This window comes from Solea senegalensis, linkage group LG4 (assembly GCF_019176455.1).
Source record: "Solea senegalensis isolate Sse05_10M linkage group LG4, IFAPA_SoseM_1, whole genome shotgun sequence".
Taxonomy (NCBI): domain Eukaryota; kingdom Metazoa; phylum Chordata; class Actinopteri; order Pleuronectiformes; family Soleidae; genus Solea; species Solea senegalensis.
Window position 1 is genome coordinate 22,048,643 of NC_058024.1, and position 27,486 is coordinate 22,076,128.

Genomic DNA, 27,486 nt, shown 5'->3' on the forward strand with positions numbered 1-27,486 from the left:
GCTTTAGTGAGCATATTTCACTTTAACCATTTCACTTGCCTTTCTGTCTACTGGGCAGAACAAAGCAAATGTGCGTCTTCTACAATAAACATTGTCACTGTGGTTTACACTGGAAGTCAAAGGTGATTGTGAGTTTTCCTGTGAAGTAAATTGTCAGTTCCAGTTCATAGATGATCAGTTTGTTAGTCAGACAAGGTGTTGCTGTCTGTGTTTCGCCCACATGTGCAGGACAGGTTAGAGCGAGAGATCCTCTCCTGAGTCATCATTTGAACGAAGCCTCCAGCCAGTCCCCGTCTTCATAGCACCTGGTAAATGAAAGCAGCTGTGAGGACAGCGGGGAATGATATTAGGAATGAAGGGCCAGCAGAGCACATCATTACACCACCGCGCTTTTAGACCAGGGCTCTGAAAAGGAAACAAGTTCCTGCTATCTTCGGCGCTCTCCCCTCCTGATCCTCGATGAGTCCTGCAATTTTCCGGCCCATGACTCCCGAGATAACATCAGAGGTCTGGTGGTTTTCATTGGCCCCGGTCGTAGCCGCGCGTAGTCTGCTGAAACATCAGCACCGTCCTCCTGAGAGCAGTGGCCGTCATCCTTATCACAGGAGGTCACACAACACAGGAGAGGAATGTAAACCCAGAGCTTTGCTGCAGCTGAACTTGCAGAAACGCACAATCAAAAGGTTTTTTTTTTTTTATTTTCCATGCCTCACATGATTGCTTTGGAACAGTTTGTGCACTGCTGAGAAATAATTCACGTTTCACAGCCATGTTTTTAAGCCGAGCAGTCTGCTAACCCTTCACTCTTTGTGATGTTCTCTCTGTGTCCACATGGGTTTTTTGGTGTACTCCAGCTTTCTTCCACAGTTTAAAGACATGCTGATGAGAAATATGCTCTAAATTGTGAGTGTGAATGGTCGTTGAATGTCTCCGTATGATGGCCCTATGATAGACCCTGCCTCTTACCCAGTGTCACCTAGAACTGACTCCTGCTCCCCTGCATGACACTCAAGATATGTGTGGATGGATAATGTACAAAAACAGTTCAGCAGGGTGACAGAATATTCAAAACACTTTCTCTGTTTCCCCCTAAAATCGTTTTCCTGATGTTGTAAGCAACTTTGATCCGGACAGATGTTGTTTTTAATAAGTGCTCAATGACCTTGACAGTTTCTACAATAAAAACAGTCTTAGTTTGAAGTATCTGTGCTCCTGGTTTCAGGCAGCGTGGCTCACCTCTGCTATTAAACCCCCAATATACTCCAATTAAATACAACACTGCTAACTACAGCCTCCAAAATGATAGAAGGATGATTCAACCCTTCTCTTGCAGTCAACACAATTATTATACTGTAAGGCTGAAACTACTAGAATCATATCAAGCAAAAAAAAATTCTTTTCAGAGTAATTGTTTTCAGGTTCTCCCATATAACAGTATGTTTTGTATTTGTTGGTTGTAATTCTTTTATTTGGAATAGTACAATTACATTTTTGCAAAGAAATACTTGCACTCACTGATTTTGTTTACCATGTGAACAGAGTCTGGCTGGTTTTCCTCTATGCTTTGAGTTTTTCTTCTGGCTTTCTTTATTCGCCATGGTCTCGACAGGATTCCTCTTCCAAAAATATGCTGCACATGAATGTCCACCACATGGTGACACGGTTCCACGCAGCACTCCCCTGCGCCAGTTAACCCTGACCCTTGGCCTTCGACACACTGACCTGAGCTGCAGACTCACATCTTGTTTCAGGCATCTGATCTGTTTATGGAAAACATGCACACTAAACCAACCCCCCAGAAGCTCAGGTCTCAGGTCAGAGAGAAGAAGCCTTGGTGATGTTGATGTTGATGTGAAGCGGTCAATCTTAAAGCACTCCTCCTTTTTAAGGAGAGTACAAGTCTTGTTTGATGCCGTAGTTGTATGTCATCACCCTGCTGGAGATTAAACAGTGGTATGGTAAACTGATCTCTCCGTTGCCCCCTGCAGTCAGGTGAGGGTGTAGCCCTCTGCTCCAGCCCCCAGACTCACGCTTATCCTCAGAGGTCATTGAGTTTAACACTCGGGGAAACGTTTGTGGCTTGGAATGTCACTGTTAGGGAATAAGTTTATGGTAGTGGAGACAGTGAATGGAGAAAAGTCGTCTTTCCATGTGTCTCAGTCACACATGATCAATGATCTGCTTTGTCTCTTTCTTTTTTTTACGGGGGCAGAAGTTTCAACTGCTCATCATTGTAAAAGAAAATGACATTTATGATGCCAATATAAAACAAACATCCTTAAAGCACAAGACACAGTTTCCCACAAAGAGTTTATTCTTAAACGCACTCATGTGGACACTGTAGCCGACAGTCGAATGAAGAGAAACTCCTAAAAGAAAAATGACATGTCGAAGATCAGATTCCATGTTTCATATTCTCATCCCTGACCCTGAGCACGTCGACATTCCTGCTCACTGATTGGGCAGAAAGACTTCAAGAGTGATGAGCTTGATACTGACCCTCGTCAGACCTTCTGTGGTTGACACACAGGTGTGTGGCCTCAGGGGGGAGACAGACATGCTCACGTACACACACACACACAGACTCCACACAAACACTCACATCCTGCAGATCTCACCTCAGGATCCCTCAGGGCTTTCAATTCTGGCCTTGACTTCATTTTGCACCCTGTTCGCTGACCATCCCTCTGTGTAGCTTTCCTTTAAACCCGATGTCTCTCTCTCTCTCTCAATCCCCAGACTCGTGAAATCAAACTCTTGTGATGCCACGACCAAAATATCCTCAGCTGCAGTTCATTTAGTCCTGCTTAGACATGTTGACATAATTAACCTGGTAGGAAAGATCTTTTAAAAGTATAAATAAATGTATCCGTGACGTATACAATAATATTACATGCTGCATCCAGTTAAGGTTTTATGACAGTTTACATTTGGGAATAGAAAGAATGCAGTGTGTTTGGTGTGAACATTTCCAGATGTTGTAAACTAAAGGGGAAATCATTTAATTGGCTGATTAACTGCTGGCATCGCAATGTACCAACCTTTAGCTAGAGGGCGAAACATTTTCTTTGCACTCATCCTCCTCCCTCTGTACACTGACTCTCTTTTCTTTATAGACATGGAGAACATTTTTAAGCTTGATTAATGCTAAGTGAATGCTCCCTCCTAATTTCCTCCATGGCTTCCAGTTTCAAGGCCAATATTCCTTCCACTGGCACGGCGAAGTGAAGCCGGCCCAGTGTCATCAAGTTTGAAACCCCACTGTGAGCGTGATCTCTGCCCATATGAGCGAAATGTAACATCAGTGGAGGCACTGAGCAGCTTTGTCCTGAAAAATCAGCATAAAACTGAACACTATTCCTTTCATTCTTTACATTAATAGCTCAAATTATGGTATTTGCTGAACTGTCAGCATCTGTATCTGACCCGAGTCATTATGTGTAGTTTGGGAGCTGAAAGGGAAAGATTCTATCTGGTTCTGCTGATGACAGTTTTTGGCAGCTGATGGACATGAGATGGAAAAAGTACAACAACAAAAAACTGTGTTTTGGAAATTCTGCCTGACAGACAAACGCAATTCCCTGTTTTATGTTGGAGTAAGTTTTAAAAGTGAGAAGCAGTGAGGACAACGTGTTACTGCTGGATGTTTCCCATTGTCCCGTTCAATTTATCACTTGATTTATTTTTTTTCTTGTCCTTTTTGGATATAAAGTGCATTTTTCCCCACTTTCATCTTGCCTGAAGCTGCTACTGAGGAAAGAAAGGTTTAAGGATGGAAACAGCACAGACTGTTTCCTGCAGTAATTGTCATAAATTGCCAGGCACTTGAACATTTTCCATACTTTCCAAAGTTGGACATTGAAAACAATACATCCTTTCTTACTCGTTTCTGCTAAGTAAAAAAAAAGGATCCCGTGGCTGCTTTTAACCAAAACATAAAGCATTTTAAACGTGTTTGACCTCTCTGTGGCGGTTTTTGGCTGCACTGTGAGTAACGGTAAACTAAACCTTGTCTCTCTCTTTCCTTCAGATGTGAACGAGTGTGAGGAGACCAACGGTGGCTGCGAGGCTCTCTGCTGTAACACCATCGGAAGCTTCTACTGCAGGTGTCCTCCAGGACACATACTGAACGAGGACGGCAAGACATGTCGGGGTGAGTATGTGGTCGTGTTGGGTTTCTGATCAGTTTTTATCATTATTTCTTATATTCTCTAACGGAAGCAGACTTTTCAGACTGTTTCCGATTTTATGCCATGAGATGGAATACATTTAGATAATATATTAAAATAAATGAATATTGGTCATGGGAGCCACACAGTTGGTGTAGTGGTTAGCACTCTTGAAAACTGTTAAGCCCTGGTTGGAACAAGGGCCTTTTTGCATGGAGTTCGTTCTCCCTCCCATGTGAGCGTGGGTTTTCTCCAGGTTCTCCGGCTTCCTCCCACAGTCCAAAAACATGCAATATGGGGGAAATTGGACACAGTACCCCCGCGACCCTCCCGTGGAGGATAAAGCGGTAGAAAATGGATGGATGGATGGATTTTAAGTTAAAATGAAGTTAAACATTAGCTGTCAATCATGAAACAGTGAAACACAAAGGTCCTGTAACAACTGAAAGACTTGAGCCAGAAAACCTGAGAGATTGTCCTAAATCATAAATTGATGAAGCTTGAGTGCTGGGCCCCTGTTGTCGTTTTTACAAGCATTGTGGTATAGCTTGCATCACATTACAGGTTTAAAAATTGCCTCTTTATGTTTCTTTATGGCAGATGTTTATTTATTTTGGTACAAAACCTTATCAATGCAGTGTCCTTTTAAAGTTATAGTTATGTATGAGGAGATTTAATGATTGTCTGATTATGAAACTGTACACTCAGCGTTCCTCTCTTTTTGTGTTGGGTCATTGAATCCACCTCCAGGTATTTTTTTTTTTTTAAATGTTCCACGTGTAAATGTATTCTGAACACTTTGGTCCCCTATGGGTTTGTGTCCTGGGTTTGTGTCCAGGGTTTGTGTCCTGGGTTTGTGTCCTGGGTTTGTGTCCTGGCCGTCCTCAATATTCACAAAACCTGGTATTTGCAATTTATGACTTTGGTGCGGCACTGAGCGAGTATGAAAATCAGATACTCTGAATTCTTGTGAACCATAGTGCGACATCACTTATCTTGTATACTGAAGGTGATGAAATAATCTTGGCTCATGCTGCTCGAATTACTCGTACGGCCGTCTGTGGAAGAGAGTGCAGTTACCAAACCAAACTCTCTGAACCAGTGCTAAACCAAACCTGAGCCTCTTTCCAACATTTTTCCCATTAGTAACTTTCATTTTGTTCCTTTAGAGTTTGATGTTTGTGATTATGGAATCTTTGTGAGAGGTTGGTTTCATCAGGATAATGATTCCTCTGTACATCGGCCAAGCCTAGAAGAGAGATGCCGGAGTGCCCCGGCAGCACGGCTGTTTGCTGATTCAGGTCATGGTTATTAGGAGACTTGATGGGGATGTTGTCACAGCGCTGATTTCATAGCTATCTGCCCTCTGCTACTAGTGTGTATGGGAAGAGAACAGCTACCCGCAGCATCAACGTCCTAATTGTCTGTAATTGGCGGAAGGTGGTGCTGCTTGTGCGGTATGGCGCCTGTAAAGACTGATCCGCTTTCCTCCTTTTATGAAGACCTGAAGCGGGGAGGATGGTGGAGCAGAGCCCAAATTAGCCTGGATGAGAGACATCATTCATTCACTTAGCTGTGAAGAGTAAATGATTCAGGAGAGTCCGACTGCACGCAACCACATCAGTACTTGGGGGGAATCCTGTCCTTGGCATTGTGCAGTATTTTGTCAATGAAAGACATCTGCTGTGGTATGCTAACATGCCGATTCTGCTGGCGTCGACAATATATGAACAAACACATCTTTTGTCTAGTAAGAATAAAGTCATTTGCAGTTTAATCCCTTGTGGAGAGTTTCCTTCTCTAAAGATCCCGGTTAAATTCCTCTGTATTTATGTATCATCTTGATTTTTGTTTGGTTATGAATGAGCACCATTGATACAAAGCGCGATCGTTCAGTAGAAGAGGCCAACATCAACTGCTGCCGTGCTGCGTGCGGCATACAGCACTGTCAACATTTTTGCCGTCACGCCACGTTTACCTTACAGCTCAGACCAACGCGGCCGTGAGGCTGGGCGTAATGGTCTGCCCGTATTTGTCACCTGTCGTAATGGAGAGAAACTTTGTCCAAGATCAACAGGTGTAATACGCGCTTGTTAACCTGAAAGCAGCAGTTTCTGTCATTTTCTATAAGAAAAACATCTCACCGTTGCTCCACTCGTTGTGATCTCTCTGATACTTGATCCGGTGAGTAGTTTTACAGTTATGGCTCAGGGCCTGCAGTCTGTCTTCCATGCTGAGCTGCTTTCCTAGCTGGCACACAGTTGTCCGCATAATGTTGACGTCTGCACAAATATGCATTTTATGAATAATGTGTGTGGAGTCTGCAAGTCTGTTCAGCACACCTGACATAGCTGTGCGGCTTGATGTAGTGACAGGACAGGTGTGTGTTACAGAGGCTTTAATAAAGAGGAACAGTCATAGTGAATGAAACTCATCGCGGCACGTTGCAGAGGTCTCTGTGGCCCGCGATCGTGACCATGAACTAGAGGCTTGATCGTGCTGCTGCCATCCTGCTGCTGGGTTTGAACGTATGTGTTGGCAGCAGATGAGAGACCACGGTGCTCAGCTCCTGAAAAGACGATTTTCACTGCAAAGCTCATTCCTTTCTCAGATGTTGGATTAAAAAAACACGGTGTTTGACTTCTGGCATTCCTTTGGTGGCGGATTTCTTTTTTTATACATGTCAATATCAAAAGAAAAATGTCAACCCATCCTTTCATTTGCACACGTTCTTTGTTCTCGTGAATGATGTGCTGTCACGCGTGCACACACTGTGGCACAATAGTAATATACTGAGGGGGAAAAGAAATAAATCACCACTGGTTTAGTTTCTTTTGTAGTCTGTGCAGCACGCGCTGCACCTTTTACTTTAGGAAAGAGTGTAGAGACGAGGGGGGAGGAGGATCTTTAATGTGCTGGACATTTAGCTTTGGTCGATGGGAGGGTGAAACAGAGGGAGAGAGGAGGACATAAAAATCAACAGGCAGAGGGAATAAGAACTACTTAGCATGTTACATCAGAGCAGAAGCCTTTACTGGAAAACTGTCACTGGTCATAGTTCACATAGATCTTGAATGGAAGTGCAGTAGATTTTTGAAGCATTTTTAAAGTATTACTTTGAATGTTTTGCGAGACTTTATTCTCTCGCCATGGCGCTGTCGTCTCGACTGGGGACTTTCCTCTTTGCATTCATTGAAGTGATGGCATGTTTGACATCTGCCGCCAACTTCCCGTACACTTACTACAGGAGGATTTGCTATAGGCCGCACTGTTACCATGGATACCATGGCTACAATCTGGGCTACCAGGCGGCAGGTAAGTGAGAGTAAGATTTCACACCCAAAATGCAATACTTTATAATTAAATATAATTGTTATAAATAATATTTAATATAAATAGTGTTCATTTTACCAAAGTGGAGTTTGTTTGAGCTCATTCATAGTTCAGGGAGACGGGTTAATCAGTGTTGGTGATACGGCTGGCACTGCCCACATAAAGCGGTCTGTGATCCAAGCAGAGGAGGGTCACTTTTATCAGCAGAGATTAGAGCACATGAAAACATGAATTGTGAAGCATGAGAGGCTCTTTGTATGCTTAACACAAACAGAAGCCTTAGACCAAAACACTCTTTAGAAAGATTATTATGAACATTTCTTTTCATGTTTGGCACGAGTACAGTGCTCGGGGATAAATGCACCCGATAAAGCATATTTTAACATGTATTGCAGTCGTGTTGCTCATAATCCCATTTGATCTTCATCTTTCTCGGAGATAAAATAAATCATAAAACATTCATCTCAAGCTCACGATAAACACAACACTGTATCAAACACAAGCCACGATGTTTTCCGTGAGGATGACGCGGTGCTGTAGGTGGCTGCGGGCTGAGAATTGATGTGCCTTTCTGTAAAAGCCAGCGGCTGCTGAGGCTTTGGCTCGGAGCTTGAGAGCGATCATGTTCTGGACGTAGAAAACCAGAACGGGAGAGGATTCATTGCACTGCACCGCAGTTGCAAAAGCTGGAGACGTTTCATGAGAAACCAAACCAAAGGAGAGCATGGAGCATGGATGGAAAAATGAAAGGAGGGCTCCTGCCAGCTTCCCTGGACTACACTTGGCTGCAGGTCGTCAAAGAAGAGGGAAAATTTAGAAACTCACTTTCACCCCAAAACAGTATTTGAGGATGTTGTGGGATATTATTGGGTGTACATTTAATCATAGGATATTCAATAAAAGAAATGTCTTGGGCAGGTTTCACCATTTCATCAAGTAGATTTTATTCCCTTTATGCTCATTTTCTGGATATTCCATTTTTGTCAATTTTTATGTGAACGGTAGAGTGAATTTTAGTGCACTATAGTGACATTGATATTCCCTAATCATTTATAATATCACAACACTACTTTTCCTCCATCGTGTATTATAACAGAAGTCTTTCAGGTTTTGGGATTTGTCAAAGATCTGATTTAAATCAATTTCAAATCAGTAAGTCAACACAATGAACGAGCACTCGGTGACCGGTCACATATGCAGCTCGTGTGCAGTGATGTGATCTGTAAGAGGAGATTCTGACCTCACAGATGTTCACTGGCCGTGAAAATAATTGAATATCTTAATTAAGTTGCTATTAACAGTGTTTTTTTTTGATGTGGAAGAGGCTGTTTTCTAATTTCAGCTGATCATATTTGGTTTACAGCCTGGACCCTGAATGTTTTGGTTAACACTTCACTATAATCAAAAGCTCTAATCTAATCTCTAATCAAGAGCCACAAGATGGTGGACACTAAACACAGAGCTAATATGATTAATTTGGTAAATAAAAAAACAAACATAAAACGTTTTGTAATACCATGTAATACCATTTTGTAATAATTACAAAATTACACATTTTTGTTCTCAGAAACTGATAAAAGTCAAGTCACGAAAACGTATTTTTTTCATCCAATAGTTTATTTTCTTTATTTAGTTTTTTTGATTACCTGTTTCATGTATTAAATATTTAGTTTATACATTGAAAATACTAATATATGCATGGGAAAAAATAATAATACATGAAATAATAATAATTAGAGTCTTACCTTATCGCTCGCTCCATCTTCATCTAATTTCACTTTATCAGTGTGTGAAGTATTTGTGAGGAAGAGGAGGAGGATGACTGTGTTTATGTGTAGATTTTTGTGTTCACCTCATTTAGTGTGTGTGTTTATTTATGGGACGGGAGCACTCTAATGAATGTTGAGAAATCATTCATGTGGTTTGTTTGCACAGAGATGTTTACTGGCTTGTTTACAACACTGAATGTGCGCTGCCTGGTCGGACACGAGTGATAAAAGCGACCTCTTTTTTTTTTTTTTTACAGTTTTCACAGAGATTCTCTGAATTCTTCAAATACTCTGTTGCTATAATGGCTGCCTGGAGTCAGGACTGGACGGAACAACACATTTCTCAAACAGACATTCAACTTGGCACTGACTAATAGTCTTTTATGATGTGCTAGCTGTTTTACAGACCTCAGCAGCCAAGAGCCATCCACACTCACCCTCTCACTGTGTTATGTCACTTGTTTGAGTCAGCAACATTTCCAGTAACTCCTCAGATAATTTTAGCAACGCTGACGCAAGCAGGTGACTTGCCACTGCTTGGAGGGGGAGGGGGAGGGGCTTGCTGATGATGCTGATGTCAGCAGACAGACGACTAACATAACTCCAAACAATCAGCTCAGATCTCAGGGTCTGCTGCGGAACACACAAAACAAATTACTACTCCTTGACCCCTAAAAACAAGAAGTGTTTTGAAACGCAGATTATTTTCATTTCCGCTGAAATCTGGTTGCGAGGCGTCACGTTTCGCTCACTGCTCCTTTCTCTAATTGACCCCGTTCTTTTATTTGTGTATAATCTCAGTGCCCAGTTGAGAGGAATGTGTATGTTTAGCATCCTCGGATTTAAGTTTCCAAATGTCTGCTGCACCCAGGGGATGTTGGAGAGAAGCAGAGGAATTTCAATTTGGTTTTAGATGTTTAGTAGTTGCTACCACATGGAGGATTTGTTTGTTTGAGCTACAATGCACTTGTAGATTATTTTCCCTTCTCATCCATCATCCTCTCTCTTCTCGGGACTAAACTTTAACCCACAGCCTGCATTAAATGCCTCTTTCAATAGGGTTTTTTCCCCCTTGTAATGAGAGGATTTAGGTTAATGACTCTAATTTCTCTCTGCTTCTGTTTTTTTTCTCTTTTCTCCCTCTTTTCTCCCTCTTTCCTCTACAGACGTTGATGAATGCCAGGTCCATAATGGAGGCTGCCAGCACAGATGTATTAACACCAGAGGCTCCTACTATTGTGAATGCCACCCGGGCTCCCGTCTGCATGTGGACGGCCGCACCTGCCTCCGTGAGTGAGGGGAGGAATATAAGTTTTGTCTGCATGTGATTATAGCACTGTAGTAGGTTGATTTCAGGTGAGCTGCATCTGGTGAAAAGCTGTACATAAACATATAGTAAGTAGACCAACTGTTACAACCAGGCATGAATGAGGAGACTCCCTCTTCCCAACTCCCAATAAACCACCAGCAACCAACTAAACAAACCATTTTAAAGCACAACAATGTCTGAGGGCAGTCTGGCTGTGAGTGGTTTAAGGTTTGGAAACCTCCTGTGCAGGACCAATCAGCTCCCATACACACTACACTCTCACACACACCTGCAGCCCATCTCACGCTCACATGCAGACACATACACACATGATAAAGAAACACAACCTCCATCCTTGTTAATTCTGATTCCAGCCACACCATAGCTGAGACCCAACTGTCCCAGAGAGGCTCTCGTGTGATGCCAGGCGCATTAAGAGATGCCTGATTTATCCAATAATTGATGTGCACAATGTGGATGGACTGAATCTTTGAGGCCTTTAAAATAAAGTCCTTTTAAATCTACGCAGAGACAAATCTGAGCTCTGAGAAATGCATTTCCAATACAACAAGTCCGTGAAAGAGTGTTTGCACTTGATAGCATGACAGAGGACAGTGCATACCAAACCTCTTTACTCATCTTATCCAGCTCTTGCATCTGCCAGCAGGGGTCAGATCTGTTCCACACACATTGCATGTGGCTGCATAAAATTTGAGCTGGAAAACACTGAGTACTCTTGAAGCATGTATGGATCTTGACTCCAGTCTTTGAGTATTGAAAAAAAATGTTCTGGGGTCTCATCTGTTGCTGTGAGAGAGGGAAACACATCAGTGGATGATGTTGTCCACCACAGTGACCCTGTTCTTCACATCTATGACACTTCTTGGCCCTTTTGGTGATGATGCATCTTGATTGTGGGAGTTATACGGTCCAAATTTTGTGTGGTCATGATGTCTCAAGTTTCTAGACGGACTGACTTCCCCTCTTCTACTGCATGTCATTGCCTCTGTATGTGTCCCTGCAGCTCAGTGCCACTCACTTTTTCATTCTTTTGCCTTTTCAGCGGTGCACTCGTGTGCCATCAGCAACGGAGGATGCGAACACTACTGCGTGCAGCAGTCTGCTGCCCATTTCCGCTGCCGCTGCAAGCCGAGTCACTTGCTGTCGGAGGATGGCAAGCACTGCAAACGTGAGTGCCCGTGTTTCCAAGGTCTGGTGTAAGGCAGCACTAAGTACACATCAACACATGACACAAGACAGAAAGGAGGGATAATAGATGGAGGGAGGAGTGCCAGTAAAAATGCGTACTTTGGAAGATTATGAAGGTGTGATTGTGAGGTTTTAATTAACATGAAAACTCATTGCTTCCAACTGTAATTATCTGACAGGGAGCGGGATTAACCGACGCTCATGGGATGAGACATTAAATTAATGTAATCCACAGCAGTTTTCTTTATGATGTCCTTGTAGTATTAAGACATAATCTCAGAAGCCTTGTGGTCAAGTATTCTTCTCTTGAGAGGGAGGAAATTATACATATATGTTTTTTCAATGACTGTCTTTCAGGTGCTTTTACTTTGCAATTATTGGCTGTGAACAGCCTCCTCTTATTTCTACAGTGCTGAGGGTTTGAATCCAAGATGCCAGACAGGCTAATACAAGTCAAACACACACACAACTATGCAGAGAGAGCTGTAAAGAGCCTAGTGGCACTGTGGTTTTAAGTCTGGCCACATTAACATACAGGGAGGCAGCGTTTTACCCTTTTTTGCCACCACTGTGCCAGAATCATTGTTCGCTGGATTGACGCCATGTAAATTCGAGTGTGTATGTGCTTTGTGTTTCAGTGCAGAACCCGTGTGCAGATCACAACGGAGGCTGCATGCACCTTTGTCGAGTCGATGATAGCAGAGCTCACTGTGACTGTAAAGCTGGTTATATCCTTAATGAAGACGGGAAAACCTGTGCAGGTCAGTTCACCACTAATAAGGATACATAAAGGGATTCACCACAATTATAATCACCACAAGAAAAAATCAATTTTAGAGACATAATTAAAAAAGTTTTCATGTATGAAGATGAAATAGAATTTGCAAGCCAGCATTTTCACAGTCACTACCGACTAAAATGGTGTGAAAGATAGTTTCCATCACAGAAACGTATATTTGATTAGTGAGAAACATGTGGTGGTGAATGTAAATGAACGTGTGCTGACCAGATGCTCTCCATTATAATTCACTTTTTTTTTTTTTTCCCCCCCTTGAACAGATATTGATGAGTGTGAGACAGAAGCAGCCAACTGTGCTCACGGCTGCCACAACACTCTGGGCTCGTACGCCTGCGTTTGTAACACAGCCTATGAACTGGGTTCTGATGGAAAACAGTGCTACAGTCAGTTCAAACAATCATATGTATCTACTATATATATATCATATACTATATTGTATATACACACATGTTTATATATATATATATATATATATAAATGTGTTTATATACAATATAGTTGGTTGGTCTGAGCTGCTTAAGGACTGTAATTAACACACACTTATCTCTCTGTGACAGAAATCGAGATGGAGATTGTGAACAGCTGTGAAAACAACAACGGCGGATGTTCACACCATTGCCAGCATTCAAACAATGGTCCTGTCTGCTCCTGTAACCAAGGTTACAGATTAGATGTGGACCTTAAAACCTGTGTTGGTAAGGAAGAAGTCGAGATATGTCACATTGAGATGTTTACTTTGGTCAGTGCTACTTCAAAATGTTAGGGCATAAGTGGAAACCATAAAGCTCTGTAACACTGTCCACAGACATTCAAAATGTTTTTTTATTTCTTTGAAAAACTAAGAGTAACTGAGAGGGAATCCTAAAAAAATGGACAAGATAGAAGCCAGAGCTTTGCTAAAACACCTGCATAAAAAGGATCTGCATTCCTCTCACTATTAATGTGAAAAGAAGTGAGTTGCTGATTTTTAAGCAGATGATGACCCACGATGAAGACGCCCATGGAGGGTCAAGCGGAGGCCATTCTCCACATGGTCATGAATGATAGATGCGTGAGCGTCAGACACGCAGCAGAAACCCTTGGACGTCAGTGTTGGCTCAGTTCACACAGTTTTGACTGACACCTTGGGTGATGAGCAAAACGTCTGCTAGATGGGTGCCCTGACTGTTGACACCAGATCAGAAGTTGAAAAGAATGGAAATTTCAAGGACACTTTTGGCTAATTATTAGACCGATCCTGCCAAATTCCTCAGGACATTTGAGACCCAGACACGGGTTTGGCCATTTTCATCAAAGATACTAATGGAAACACACTTGGTACTCCAGCTCCCAACAAACATTCAAGCAAGTGGTATCTGCTGGCAAAGTGATGTTTCTGTGTTTTGGCGAAAATATCCAGGAAAAGAATTTCCAATTGTTGGCAGTTGCAGAATGTTAGCCCATACAACTTTCACACCTGACCTGGTGCCGTCTGATTTTTCCTAAACTGAAATCCTGCTTGGGTGGTCCTGTTTCAGTTCTTTCTGGAGGCTCAAAATGCAAAACCTTCTTCCTCTAAGAAAGAGCAAAGCTTTAACATCAGTGGACCAAGTGCCCTGAAGTTAAAGGAGAATATTTTGAAAAATAAAGGTCAGAATGATTTTTCTGCTGCGATGTTTTCTGGGTGAGGCTGAGAACTTTTTGAAGTACACACATTTTATTCTCACGTTGTGACCTTGACCTCATCTGGTTGTTAGACTTTAATTTACAATGTCCTATAAAATGTTTTTCCTCCGTGGTCAGAGCCCTCGTAACTTTTTGTCTTGCTGTGTTTGGCAGACGTCGACGAGTGTGGAGAGCAGAGCTACTGCTGCGAGCAGGACTGCACCAACTACCCCGGAGGCTATGAGTGCTACTGCTCTGCAGGATACAGACTCAACTCGGATGGATGTAGCTGTGATGGTAAGCGTAACTTAACAGCCAAGGCGTGTGTGACGTTTGACTCACGAGACGTCGACACAAACGGGCACAATGAAGCATCCGTGGCTTTTGCTCTGCTTCACCTCTCGATGGAGATAAAGCACTTAAACCTGTGCTGTTTTCTGTTTCTGTGATGTTTAGATGTGGATGAGTGTCTGGCCAGTAACGCTGGTTGTGATCACACATGCCAGAACAGTGCAGGCTCCTTCCAGTGTTTCTGCCACTCGGGTTTCCGTCTGGACGAAGACCGGCAATCGTGCACCCGTGAGTATCAGCAATCGGGGAGAAATGAGGAGGAGGAAGTCACAATCACATCAAACACATGCAGCAACAACAACAACAACGAAAACCTGTTGTCCTGAAAACACTGTTGTCCTGTTTGTTACCTCAGGCATTTTGCAGATTCACAAAAAAATCCATTATGAAGTAGTGTTTTAATAATATATATATGCACAGGTGTTACTAATAACTTTAATAACAGAATTTACCTGGTATTTTTAATACCAGGACCATGAACCTGAAGCAGCTAAATGGAATCGTTCATTTTGTTATTTACTGATGTACTTTTCCTCCAATGAAAAACAGACTGACTATGCCACTAACAGCAGTTTTCAGTAGAGCGAAGTTGAAAAAAAAAAAAAGCCTTTAATGGAACAAATAATGTGCTTCATAGTCATGAGGTATAAGTCAAACAAAGTCAAGCTAAGCCCAGCTAATAAATTAGATGACTTTCTCCTACGTTTTTCCTTTTTTTTTCATTGCATACACATTTTATGTGCCACCATACTGTTCCAAGAATGACGTTATTTCACCAAAATGTACTTTTTTTAGCACTAGAAAATGCAATTGAGGCCCTCTCCAGTGGAGGTGCTATGGAGCTGCCTCTCCATCGCCCTCAGATCATGTTACTACATGACTACAGCCAACCTCTGGAGCGCTACGATGACTACGAAGATGACGAGGGGGAACTGAGGGCCGAAAATAACTTGGCAGAGAAATTTGGTGAGTTGTTGTTTTCTTCCTGAACCATTAACGACTCATTATCATTAACAGGAACCTGTATCTGATTACCAGAGTGTAACTTCTGGGGCTACTAGAAGCTGTCTGGCAGACTCATTTACTGCAGGCAGGAACAGACCTCATGGTGGAGGTTAATTACTGTGCTGCATGCTCCCAGACTGTCGGTACATACACAGTGTAACACCACACTCTGGCAGTAAAACTGAGGCTTATATGCACCGGCAGCTGGTCTGAAGCAGGATGTCCAAGGCTCGTGTTTTTGTCCAGTAAATGGACTCTAAAGAGTTTAGTGTGAATTTCTCTCAAAGTTTTCAGTTTTAAGTCCACTGTGTAGGATTTAGTGATATTTAAAGGACAACTTCACCAAGTTTTATTTAGCTTTGTATTACTGATTATAGTAATACAAAGCTAAATGCAAATGGTGAAGTATTCCTTTAATGGTGAGACTGCAAAATGTGACTAAAGATGATCCTTTTCCCAGGTACATCGGGAATCTCTCGTGGCCTTTTACACACCAGGAAGAATGTCAGTCTTAAAGAATTGTGATGGTGGTTCATTCATTGTTGTGTTGTTTTCAGTGTGTTTGGACGACACCTTTGGACACGACTGCAGTTTGACATGTGATGACTGTTCAAATGGAGGGAAATGTAATCTTTGGAAGAACGGCTGTGATTGTCCGGATGGATGGACAGACGTCATCTGCAACCAGAGTGAGCGCCGACTCAACACACACACACACACAGCACTCTGAGAGTTCAGCGTTGATTAACCCTTTCATTTCTGTCACAGCTTGTCCTGAAGGATTCTTTGGCAAAAACTGCTCCTTTCCCTGTAAGTGTAAAAACGGAGCCAGCTGTGACCCTGTGACTGGGAGCTGCCGCTGTCCTCCAGGAGTCAGTGGAGATTTGTGCCAGGATGGTGAGTTATTTCAAAGTTTCAGCGATAACATTTGCATTTTATTGGGTTTTTATTTAATATGTGCTGTGCTCAGGTTGTCCAAAGGGCTTCTATGGAAAACAATGCAACAAGAAGTGTAACTGTGCAAATAATGGACGCTGCCACCGAACATATGGAGCCTGTCTGTGCGATCCAGGACTGTACGGGCGCTTCTGCCACCTTCGTAAGTCACACCAACTGTCTGCATATGATTATCATTTTACATGCCAGTCAATTTGTTCTCTCATCAAATCCTGTTTTATAACATAGCATGTTCTTGTAACTTGTAAATCATCGTGTTTCGTATAATAAAAATACTAATTTGTAACAAGTTGGTTGTAACTAATAACTAATAACTGTTTACTTGTGGCAGTAAAAGACAACACTCTTGTAAAATCTGTGTCTTGCTCTTCTTTCATTCAGTTAAACTTTTCTTATTTGACTCTCTTTCTTCTCCAGCTTGTCCTAAGTGGATGTTTGGACCCGGCTGCTCCGACGAGTGTCACTGTGTCCAGCAGAACACTCTGGAATGTCACCGTCGTTATGGCACCTGTGTCTGTAAACCGGGTTACCAGGGCAACACCTGCAAGGAAGGCGAGTACACCAAAATGCTCTGCCCACAATGCCCGCAATTTCAGTAGTAATAAGAGTATCCAACTTTCTAAGATGCAGGTGCATTAGAAAGAGTTATTTCTGGACTTTCAAAAAGAACTTTTGATAAAAGTCCAAAGGAATCCAAACATTAAGTCAGTAAAGCACATGTAGGATTGTATATTCAGTTGTGATGTGTAATCAATCTGTCCTGTCCAATCTTTCTCTAGAATGTAACCCGGGTAAGTTTGGAGCTGGCTGTGAGAAGACATGCTCCTGTCCCCCAGGAGTGTCTTGTGACCATGTGACAGGAAAGTGTCAGCGTAAGTGTCCCCCTGGTCATCATGGGGAGAACTGTGATCAAGGTAGGCAAGTCTCACTTAAGTCTCACTTAAGTCTCACTTAAGTCTCACTTTTATCTCTTAACTGCCGTAAGAATCATTTGACCCATCTTTTTTTTTTTTTGAGACAATGTCCCGCTGTGTGTCTTTGTATCAGACTGTCCAGAGGGGACATTTGGGACCGGTTGCGTTCATTCTTGCAACTGCACGAGTGCCCCATGTGACAAGGTGACAGGACAATGCAAGTGTCCAGCAGGGACGTCAGGAAAACACTGCGAGAGCTGTGAGTGCAAATGCTCTTTTCTTTGTTTTTCACAGCTATATATATATATATATATATGTATATATGTATGTATGTATATATATATATATATATATATGTATAAAAAAAACTCAATATTAATATGATTGTTTTCACAGTGTGTCAGGAGGGATTTTGGGGTCCAGGTTGCAGAGAAACCTGTCCTGCGTGTGAGAACAGCGCCTCGTGTGATAAACACAACGGTTCCTGTCTCTGTCCTCCTGGATTCATGGGACAACTCTGCCAAAACTGTGAGTATCTGCAGTGCATTTTTGGGGGGGTAGGTTTCCATAGCAACAAGCGTTAAACAGTGCTATCACCCAGGTGGAAGGCAACAGTGTGAAATATTGAACTCATGCAGTGGTGCAGTGTGGACAGGAAAGGGAGGCAACAAACACAGTTGTTTTTTTTGGTCTCAGAGTTCATTGAGAAACCAACTGTGGACATGTTTTTACCAAGAAGAACAAATGTGATTCTGCCAACACTGGATCAGACACAGCAGAGATGACTCACTAGATTACTGGATTATTTTCAATCATTCTTTCATTGTTTAGCCTGCCCGAGTGGACGGTTTGGTCAAGAATGCCAAATGAAGTGTGTGTGTGAGAACAACGCTCGGTGCGACCCGGTGACTGGACTGTGTACCTGCCCTCCTGGCTGGACTGGACACAACTGCAGAAAGGGTAAGTCGAGTGAATGAAGCCTAACATCAGCCGCCTCACCAGGACAGGACTGTGTGGGGGAAATGGATGTGGGATTATGTTTTTGACAGCCGACCCTGACGTTTGTTTTGCAGCGTGCGATGCAGGACACTGGGGAGCCGACTGTGCGCAAACCTGCGACTGCAGAAACGGAGACGGCAGCTGCGACGCTGCGACGGGCCAGTGCAACTGTGAGGCTGGTTACACGGGAACACGCTGCCAACAGAGTACGCTCACGCTCACTCTCTCCGTTTATAACACTGTTCATTCTGTCATGATTTAAAGTCACCAGGTGTTAAATTTGTATTTCATTTAATATATTCATCCATTCATTATAAACAGTTTGTGCCATTCTTGATATCACCACAAGGTGGCTCTCACCTCTTTTCGCCCAGTTTTCATTTCTGTTAAATCAACTTTTACTTTTTGTTACTTGAGGAAATAACACAGGAAGAACTCATCCACACTGGCGTAAAACCTATTTGGTTTATTCTTGATATTTTACATATTAGTTGATAAAACATTAACTCTTTAACACTGAGCGTATCGCAGGCAACACGTTTGCACATGCACACTTTGCATTATCGTAATTACGCGATGTTTGTGCTGTAGGAAAAAGGTTTCTGAAAGCTGAGACGTTAACTCTCACTGTTGCAGGAAGCTGGCAAATCAGCATCTCTGTCACCAGAGAGGAGAGAGTTGTAAAACCGGCTGTGCATAGTTTGTTTTTTAAATAATAGTTTTGTTTTTCTTCATTTTAAATTGTTAGTAATTGTTAATGCAGTAAATTGTAAATTGCAAAAACACCTACTCACAGGATCATTTTATGGTTTAACTTTTATGGTTAGGGTGAAAATTAAGCAAAAAAAAGGCTTAGGTGTTAAAGGGTTATGCTTCCACCAAGTCATTAGTCGTTTTAAAGGTCAAACAGATCTCGAAGTCTCCGTTTTGATCGTAAATTGACACAAATGTCTCTCGATGTATAATGTGTGTGTATAATTTTCCCTCAGAATGTCCCGCGGGTATGTTTGGTCTCGGTTGTCGACACCGGTGTCAGTGTGACAACAGCGCTCTGTGTGACCATGTGAGCGGAGCTTGTACCTGCCAGATGGGATGGACTGGAAGCTTCTGCGAAAAGCGTAAGAGAAACTTCTCTCCATCATGAATCAAAGTTCACAGAGTGAATATGAACGTCTACTTTAACTTCATTCAAACGTTTAAAACGTGCAGCTCATTTAGGAATCTGTTTATTAATTGGAATATTTCTTAATGTCTGAAATATTCAATATTTTTGTTGCACATTATTCAGTCCATTCAGCACTTTTTCATACTTCTCATTGAAAATGTCATTCAAAGGAATTGAAACACACTTTCATTTATATTTAATTTTTTACAGTTACCGATAAAAATTCTTGGAATTGTCAGCCTCTCATATTTGACATTGGTGTGTTTTGTGTGGACGATATCACGGCCAACACTTGAGACTGGAGGTTGTCCTACTCGTTAAAGTCGCCCTCCAGTTCATAAATTTTATTCTTTATACTTGATTTTTTACCAGAACAAAATAAATAATGGAGCGTTTGTTTAACCGCCGGTGCAGTGGTCAGCGTTTCTGCCAGAACCAGCCTCAATCTGAGGTGACGTCATGTACAGTTGTGCCTTCACACTGTGGTATTTTTATTTGTTGAAACATTATTATTTCCTACTTTTCAATCCCTCATTTTCTGCTTCTTTCTAAGCATTAAACTTGAACTCGTCATTTGAACGTGTGCAGCTCGTGCAGAGGGCAGCAATCCCACTGCAGTTTCTTCATAAATTGCCTTTTTCTACTTCTATATGCTTTTAAGCGTCAGTCCACGTGTGTGTTTCCAGCTTGTCCTCAGGGTTTCTTTGGACTCGACTGTCAGGAGAAATGCTTGTGTCTCAACGGCGGGAGCTGCGATCATGTCAGCGGAGTTTGCTCCTGTACGGCCGGCTGGATCGGTCCATTCTGCAACCTGAGTGAGTGTCACTTCCTGACAGGTGCTGGCATCATGTTGAGGTGTAAATTTAGCCTGAAATTCTATCATATCAGGACATTTCTGCATCTTTTCAATGCCGAATCATCACACTGGAACAGGAGAACATAGTTGGTTTGAGTTATTTTGGGGAAACCCGGCTCAGTCAGACAGACATGGAAAAAAAAGAACCTGATGTTCCCCACGCTGTGGCCCCCGTCACTCACCAGACCCCGGAATTTCCACTTTTGATCAGCAGAGTTCATGAAGAGGTAACGGTATTATTTGTCCCCCTGCTGGCAGCTTGCCCGACAGGTTTCTACGGCGAAGGATGTAACCAAACCTGCAGCTGCGGTAACAGCGGCATCTGCCACCCGGCCACTGGGCAGTGTGTGTGCACACCAGGCTGGACCGGACCCACATGCTCAGAAGGTGAGTTTACACAAACACGCCTGATCATATATATGACAGGTAGAAAAATAACTGTTTTTTCTTTTCTTCTCCCAGAATGCCCTGCAGGGTTTTACGGAGCGGACTGTCGACAGCGCTGCTTGTGCCAGAATGGAGCCACCTGTAATAAGACCAGTGGAAAATGTGCATGTGCCAGTGGATGGACGGGTACAGCCTGTGAACTCGGTAAGACTCAGGGAAGAGAAAGCTGTGAGTAAGAGTTTCCATGTGTGTTACCACGAAAAAAACCCACCTGCAAATGATCATTAAAATGAAAGTTCTCATTTATTACAACTCAAGCCACTTTCTTGTGCTTTTGGCCATCATTTATAATAACACTGCTCGCGGCTCGGAGAACACCAACATCGCCGAGGTCGATAAGACGAGGAACAGGACACGGTCAGACAAGTCTTTAATAATGTAACATGATGATTAGCAATCCATTCTATAGCATTGTTGTATAAAAACACACACACAAAGTTCATCATACATGAAAAAATATGAGCTTACGCTATGAGGAAACACCAGGGGTGGAGTTAAAGATTATTAAATAAAATCCTCATAAGAGAAAATAATAAATGAGATAAAATTGAAATACCCAAGAGTAAAACAGGCTGAAATATAAGTGAATGGAAAAAGAAATGGGTAGAAATCAAATTTAAAGCTTGACTAAAAAGGTTGTCTGCTTTTAAAATTCATCATCGTGTTCCCTTTGTACACAGGATAACTGTATCGTGTTGTTATCATTGAATTATTTCAAACGAATAATCATTTGTTTCTGTGACTTTTTTTTTTCCTTTGATTTTCCTTACGTTGGCATATCTGTAACGTCGCTCTTTAAACGCTGTCTCCGTTTTAATGATGTTGGTGGACTGTGTAAACACCACAGACACCAGTGGAAATGAGTCCAGGTCTTTTTATCGTCTGACACGTTCAACGCGTTCTGCAGATGTTTTAGTTTGTTGTCAGTAAATCAATCCCTGAGTAAGGAACGTACGGTACATCCAACACCAACCTGGAAATCTGTCTGAAATTGACCAACCTTTGTGTTTAACCGTCATGATCCAATGACTGCAGGTGATTTTTCTTTTTCACTATTATTATTTCACCATATTCCAGATTAATTGTCTGACTGCAGTGGTTTTACTTTATGAAAAAAAGGAGTAAAAATATTGCCCAGCTGCGATAAAATATAAATTTTCCTTTAACCACAGAAACAGTTTTTTACTTCTCTCAGTCTACAGCACCTTGTGCCTGTGTGCATATATATATGTATATGTACATATATATGTACATATACATATACATATATGCATATGTTTTTCATTTAGATTTGTTAAAGTTGCAGTAGGTAGGATCACTGGGAAAGTTGTCAATTGTTGAGTTTTACCTGCAGATTATTAAAAGAATATGAAAGATTATAAAAATGAGCATGGACACTGGCCATCTCTGAATTGAGAATTGACATGTTTTATTGTTTTGTTTTTCTCCTTCTTTTTTCTTTCCGACTCTTTTTAGATTTATTATCGATCAATAATGCATACTGTGCCTTTGATTTAGACTTTCTGTCTTCATTTGATGTGATTATCTTTTACATCTACACCTGGAAACCTGATTAAATCACTTAATATGAAAGATCTACAGCCTGAACGTACACAACTCATCACATTGTTATGGCCAGCATGTTATGCCTTTATATTACTCTGATTCTTGCTATACTGCAGAGTTGAGGGTCATAATAGTTTTGGCTTTTTCATTAGTTTTAGTTTTTATTTAGCATTTATTTAGTTTAGACTAATTTTTTTTTTTAATTAGTTAGTTTAATGAGTTTTTAGAGCAGGTTTGCTAGTTTTTATTCCTAAATGCTTAGTTTTAGTTGAGTTTAAATTAGTTTTTAGTAAGTTTTATAAACACACAATTCAGTTTCAGTTCAGTTTCATTTTTTTATTTTATTTCAGTTAACAAAGAATGCTTTTTCACTTTTAGTTTTCGTTTATTTCGTTAGTTTTCGTTCACTTTTAATACCCTCGATTACCACCTGTCACAAACTCACATGGACACCGAACCCAGACTTACTTAAATCCATCAGGACTTCATATATAACAAAGCCACGATGATGTTGTTTAGTCTGGGCACAAATGCAGAATAATCACATTACCTGAACACTGAAGTAAATATTTAAAACCTGCGCAGCCTGTGCTTGTTTGACTGCAGTGCTGTGGAAATCCATCAGTCTGCCTGAGCTCATTGTTTCTTTGCTGGCAGAGTCTGTTAAAGTCTCCTTTGACCCCGGGGATGACATTCCAGCTTGTTCTTTCTCTGAGCTCCATATCACACACACTTTCCTTCCCCTGAGTCTTTTACAACCTTCACCCTGTTGGGCCGTGTCAGGCCAGGCCAGGACAGGACAGGCCAGGCCAGGCCCAGCTCACCCCCCTCCTCGGGAAACCACTAATCCTATTTCTGGAATGTCTTCACCCTCTAAACTCTGTGGCTGCTAACCTGTCACTCTGTCCATGCAGTGCTCAGCAGAAGATGGACAGGTCTCTATGTCACGTCATGCTTCTGTGTTTTCTCACACGTGTGTGTGTATGTTTCTGCTTCTTCATCATCATCATCATCATACAGAATGTGTAGCGGGTCGGTTCGGAGCGGACTGCCAGCAGCAGTGTCGATGTGAGAATGGTGGCCAGTGTGAGAGACTGACCGGACGGTGCAGCTGCGGTGCCGGCTGGATTGGAGAGCACTGTGAGGAAGGTGAGTCTGAGACTCTGTCATGGAAACTACTGCATTGTGAAAACTGGCAGCACCTTTTTTTTGTTAATTATACAAAATCTCTGATTTGCACCAGCATGTGAGGTGGGCCTGTTCGGTTCTGGCTGTGAGGAGCGATGCCATTGTGTGCACGGTGTTTCGTGTCACCACGTCACTGGAGAGTGTCAGTGTCCGCCGGGCTGGAGAGGAAAACTCTGTGACAAAGGTACTAAACCTTTAGACGCCGTGACGCAGTGGAGCTTCTGCAACACCTGGTGGACGCAGTTAGTCTGCGTTTTCAAAATGATTTTTCTTACAATTACAAAAGAATACACACGGGTTTGCACAGCTATACTTGTTAGGACACTGCATTGACTTCCATTCATTTGGACAGCCTAAAAACAGCGTTGGTTTTTTTTGACCAGAAAGAAGACCTGGGTCCAAGGGCCTTTCTTGCATGTTCTCCCTGTGTGTGTGTGTGTGTGTGTGTGGGTTTTCTCAGGGTTCTCCGGTTTCCTCCCACAGTCCAAAAACATGCAGATTTGGGGATTAGGTCAATTGGACACTCTCAATTGAGTGTAGGTGTGACTCTGTGTCTCTGTATGTGGCCCTGTGATGGATTGTCAGCTGAGGATGGCACAGCACTCACCCTCATGTGGAGGATAAAGTGGTAGAAAATGGATGGATGGAACTTGGAGTCAACAAGAAATAACAAAACAACAACGCAAGAGAAAAGAAAATCAATTAAACCTAACATAAGTTGACACTTATTTACTCTCACTTACACGCTCCCTTATTTATATTACATGTTTATCCTGCTCCCCTAATAATTAGTCCTAATACTAATAATACTACTACCTGAAATACACTCATCATCACATAGAAAAGCACATGGACAAAATGGACCAAACAAAAAGGCAGACAATAACTTTAAACAGAACATAAATAAATGGATGCTCAGTAAAATAAAGAATATATTGAACACATGTAAATAAAGACATGAATGAACCCCCTCCTGTGACTGATCACACCCCCGTCTCATCCCTGTATCCTGTGAAAATATAATCTTTATCATTAATCATAACCATTTCATGCCGATCCCTAACTTTAACCTAACCACAATTCAAATCTTAACCAGTTCCTCACAAAATGAGGTTCTGCCACTTTTGGTCTCCATGAGAACTACTGGTCCTAAAAAAGGTCAGAGTTCATGCCAGGAAAGGTCCTAAAGAGGTCATAAATGCAAGTGCACACACACATTCTTGTAGATAATTCTTTGTGAGGACACTCATAAATATGCCTTCCCTAAACTTTAACCATCACAACTAAATGCCTGACCTTTAACCTTTAACCTGAACCCGATTCTAACCTTAAAACCAAGTTTTAACCCTCACAATAGCCCTTTAAGTATGTCCTCTGTCCACTTAGTGGAAAGAATTACAGGAAACATTTTCACTTTTCATTCATTAGACCTTATTTTTTTCTTACCTTAAAGCTAGAATTGAGACCTTTATGAAAACACAACTTGTCATTATGGTGGTAAAATTGAATCCAGTGTCATAGTGTTAGAACATACTGGTCCCATCCAAGTGTCTTCCTCTTTGTCACTGGGATGTTGGTGCTGCTTGACTCACTTTGGTGGTATTTGTAGTGTTTTTCTCAGCAGGGGGTCATCATGGCACAACACAATGAAACAGCCGCTCTGAAGAAAACATACCAACATTAATGACCAAACAGACAGAGACACGATAATTAACAAATAAAAGACGGGTCACTGATTTGTAATAGATGCACCTGAACTTGTGCACTGTGGAACTTTGGTGAGTGGATATAAACACTGTGAGACGTGTGATGTTGAACTAGTGGCTCAGGTCACAAGGTCGCGTGATTTCACTGATTTAATGGTGGTGTTTTTGCTGCAGTGACGACACGTCCAGCTCATGTGACACACATCTGACGCTATTCTTATCTTTTCTTTCAGTGTGTTTGCCTGGTACGTACGGTACGAACTGTGTGCAGCACTGCAGCTGTGCTGCGGGGACGTCCTGTCACCATGTTACTGGAGAGTGTGGCTGTCCTCCTGGATTCACTGGCAACGGCTGTGAACAGAGTGAGCTCTACAGGACGTCCATTTGCCCGCTCTTAATTCAAATTCCATGTCCATCCATGTTAATGCTTCTAACAGACATCGTGTTTGTGTGTACCTGTGCTCTCTGTATCAGTTTGTCTTCCAGGGACCTTTGGGCACAACTGTAACCACGTCTGCCAGTGCTCGCAGACAAACCAACACTGCCACCCTGTGTCAGGCTCGTGTTACTGCGCCCCAGGTTTCCAGGGTCCCAACTGTGAGCAAGGTACGTAGAGAGGCATTTTCACACACTTTCTGGCAAAAAAAACTGATTCGGAACCAATGAAACCACCTTGTCGTCCACGTTTAGCATGTGACGATCGTCGTTATGGTCCCAACTGTGAACGAGTGTGCAAGTGTGAAAATGGAGGGAAGTGCGTGCCGTCCACCGGAGCCTGTGAATGTCCGGCAGGATTTATAGGAGCACGCTGCAACATCAGTGAGTCCAGCGGAGGCTGTGATGATGTCTGTGAATACAATAGATAAACGTGTGTTACAGTGAGGACAAGTGTGTGTGTGTGTGTGTGTGTGTTGACAGCATGTCCAGCCCAGCGCTACGGAGTTGACTGTGCTCGGGTGGCAGTGTGTGGAGACGGATCCCAGAGTGACCCGGTTACTGGTCAGTGCGAGTGCCTCCCTGGGACGAGAGGAGAGAACTGTGAACGTGGTGAGTCTGTGTCTCTGAGACTAGGATGAACTCATACCTCATTAAAACTGCCCTCAAAACACACCTTTTTTTTTATGTGCTTTTATTCTCTGATTCTGCTGTTACTACTGTGGTTTTGAGTCTTTTGTTTGGTAAATTGCTTTTCAGAACTTCTTAAAGTACATTTAAATTTAAATGAATAGAACAAGAAGGTTTTTAAATGCAAATCGGTAAGTATTCCTTTAACCCTGTTTCTTTCAATTATTCCTTTACTTTTTTGTTGTTAGTATAAATAAATTAATAATTATTGTTATCATTATGTGTGTCAGTACTGCATGAATAACTTTGAATAGCAGTACTGACTAGAAAAATCCAATCCGGAATTTTGAGCATGCCTTTTGTTCTTGCTGCCGATGTCGTCCGGTGCAGGACTTGTCCTGGTAAAGTAACATTTGGGTGGATTGAACCTTTAAAACTTGAAGTATTGAGACAAAGTGGTGTTTTGGTGGAATCGCCCTTTAAAATAGACTGACTCTTAAGTTGTGAGGATCCAAACTGGGCTTGGTTGTGATAATTTCGTCGATTGTCTCCATTTCAAATTATTTGCATTTTTTTGCAATTTTTTTCGGCATGGTTGCTCGAAACGCTTAGAAAACTAAAAGCCCGCGATCATGTGTGAGGGTTTCTCAAAACTGTTAAACTATGACATTTTTGTCAAATTGTGGACGACATACTAAACAAACATACTACCAAATGTGACAAAAAATGTCATGTTTAATATGTCGTCCAAAATGTGACAAAAATGTCATAGTTTAACAGTTTTGAGAAAACCCTAACACATCCTATATCCGATATGTCTTCCAAAATTTGACAAAAATGTCATAGTTTAGTATGCCGTCCAAAATTTGACAAAAATGTCAGAGTTTAGTGTGTTGTCCAAAATGTGACAAAAATGTAATTGTTTAGTATGCCATCCAAAATTTGTCCAAAATGTCATAGTTTAGTATGTTGTCAAAAATTTGACAAAAATGTCACACTTTAGTATGTCGTCCAAAATGTGACAAAAATGTCATA

At 41.9% G+C, this 27,486-nt stretch overlaps 1 protein-coding gene across 2 annotated transcripts in view; it reads left to right on the forward strand.

Annotated features, from left to right (window-relative positions):
* megf6b (multiple EGF-like-domains 6b) overlaps positions 1 to 26,496 on the forward strand; it is a 46,948-nt gene extending 20,452 nt beyond the window's left edge. The window contains exons 5-32 of one of the 2 annotated variants that reach the window (XM_044024682.1): positions 4,031 to 4,153; positions 10,438 to 10,560; positions 11,644 to 11,769; positions 12,428 to 12,550; positions 12,849 to 12,971; positions 13,146 to 13,283; positions 14,407 to 14,529; positions 14,689 to 14,811; positions 15,379 to 15,549; positions 16,146 to 16,277; positions 16,357 to 16,485; positions 16,559 to 16,687; positions 16,963 to 17,097; positions 17,325 to 17,459; positions 17,563 to 17,718; positions 17,856 to 17,987; positions 18,291 to 18,419; positions 18,533 to 18,664; positions 19,448 to 19,576; positions 20,310 to 20,438; positions 20,738 to 20,866; positions 20,942 to 21,070; positions 23,513 to 23,641; positions 23,736 to 23,864; positions 25,620 to 25,748; positions 25,861 to 25,992; positions 26,077 to 26,205; positions 26,305 to 26,496. In XM_044024682.1, coding sequence (XP_043880617.1) covers positions 4,031 to 4,153; positions 10,438 to 10,560; positions 11,644 to 11,769; positions 12,428 to 12,550; positions 12,849 to 12,971; positions 13,146 to 13,283; positions 14,407 to 14,529; positions 14,689 to 14,811; positions 15,379 to 15,549; positions 16,146 to 16,277; positions 16,357 to 16,485; positions 16,559 to 16,687; positions 16,963 to 17,097; positions 17,325 to 17,459; positions 17,563 to 17,718; positions 17,856 to 17,987; positions 18,291 to 18,419; positions 18,533 to 18,664; positions 19,448 to 19,576; positions 20,310 to 20,438; positions 20,738 to 20,866; positions 20,942 to 21,070; positions 23,513 to 23,641; positions 23,736 to 23,864; positions 25,620 to 25,748; positions 25,861 to 25,992; positions 26,077 to 26,205; positions 26,305 to 26,462 — 3,704 coding nt within the window. In that variant the 3' untranslated portion in view covers positions 26,463 to 26,496. The remainder of the gene's footprint in view (positions 1 to 4,030; positions 4,154 to 10,437; positions 10,561 to 11,643; positions 11,770 to 12,427; positions 12,551 to 12,848; positions 12,972 to 13,145; positions 13,284 to 14,406; positions 14,530 to 14,688; positions 14,812 to 15,378; positions 15,550 to 16,145; positions 16,278 to 16,356; positions 16,486 to 16,558; positions 16,688 to 16,962; positions 17,098 to 17,324; positions 17,460 to 17,562; positions 17,719 to 17,855; positions 17,988 to 18,290; positions 18,420 to 18,532; positions 18,665 to 19,447; positions 19,577 to 20,309; positions 20,439 to 20,737; positions 20,867 to 20,941; positions 21,071 to 23,512; positions 23,642 to 23,735; positions 23,865 to 25,619; positions 25,749 to 25,860; positions 25,993 to 26,076; positions 26,206 to 26,304) is intronic. The other variant, XM_044024683.1, reaches the window with a different exon arrangement.
* Positions 26,497 to 27,486: the final 990 nt, after the last annotated feature.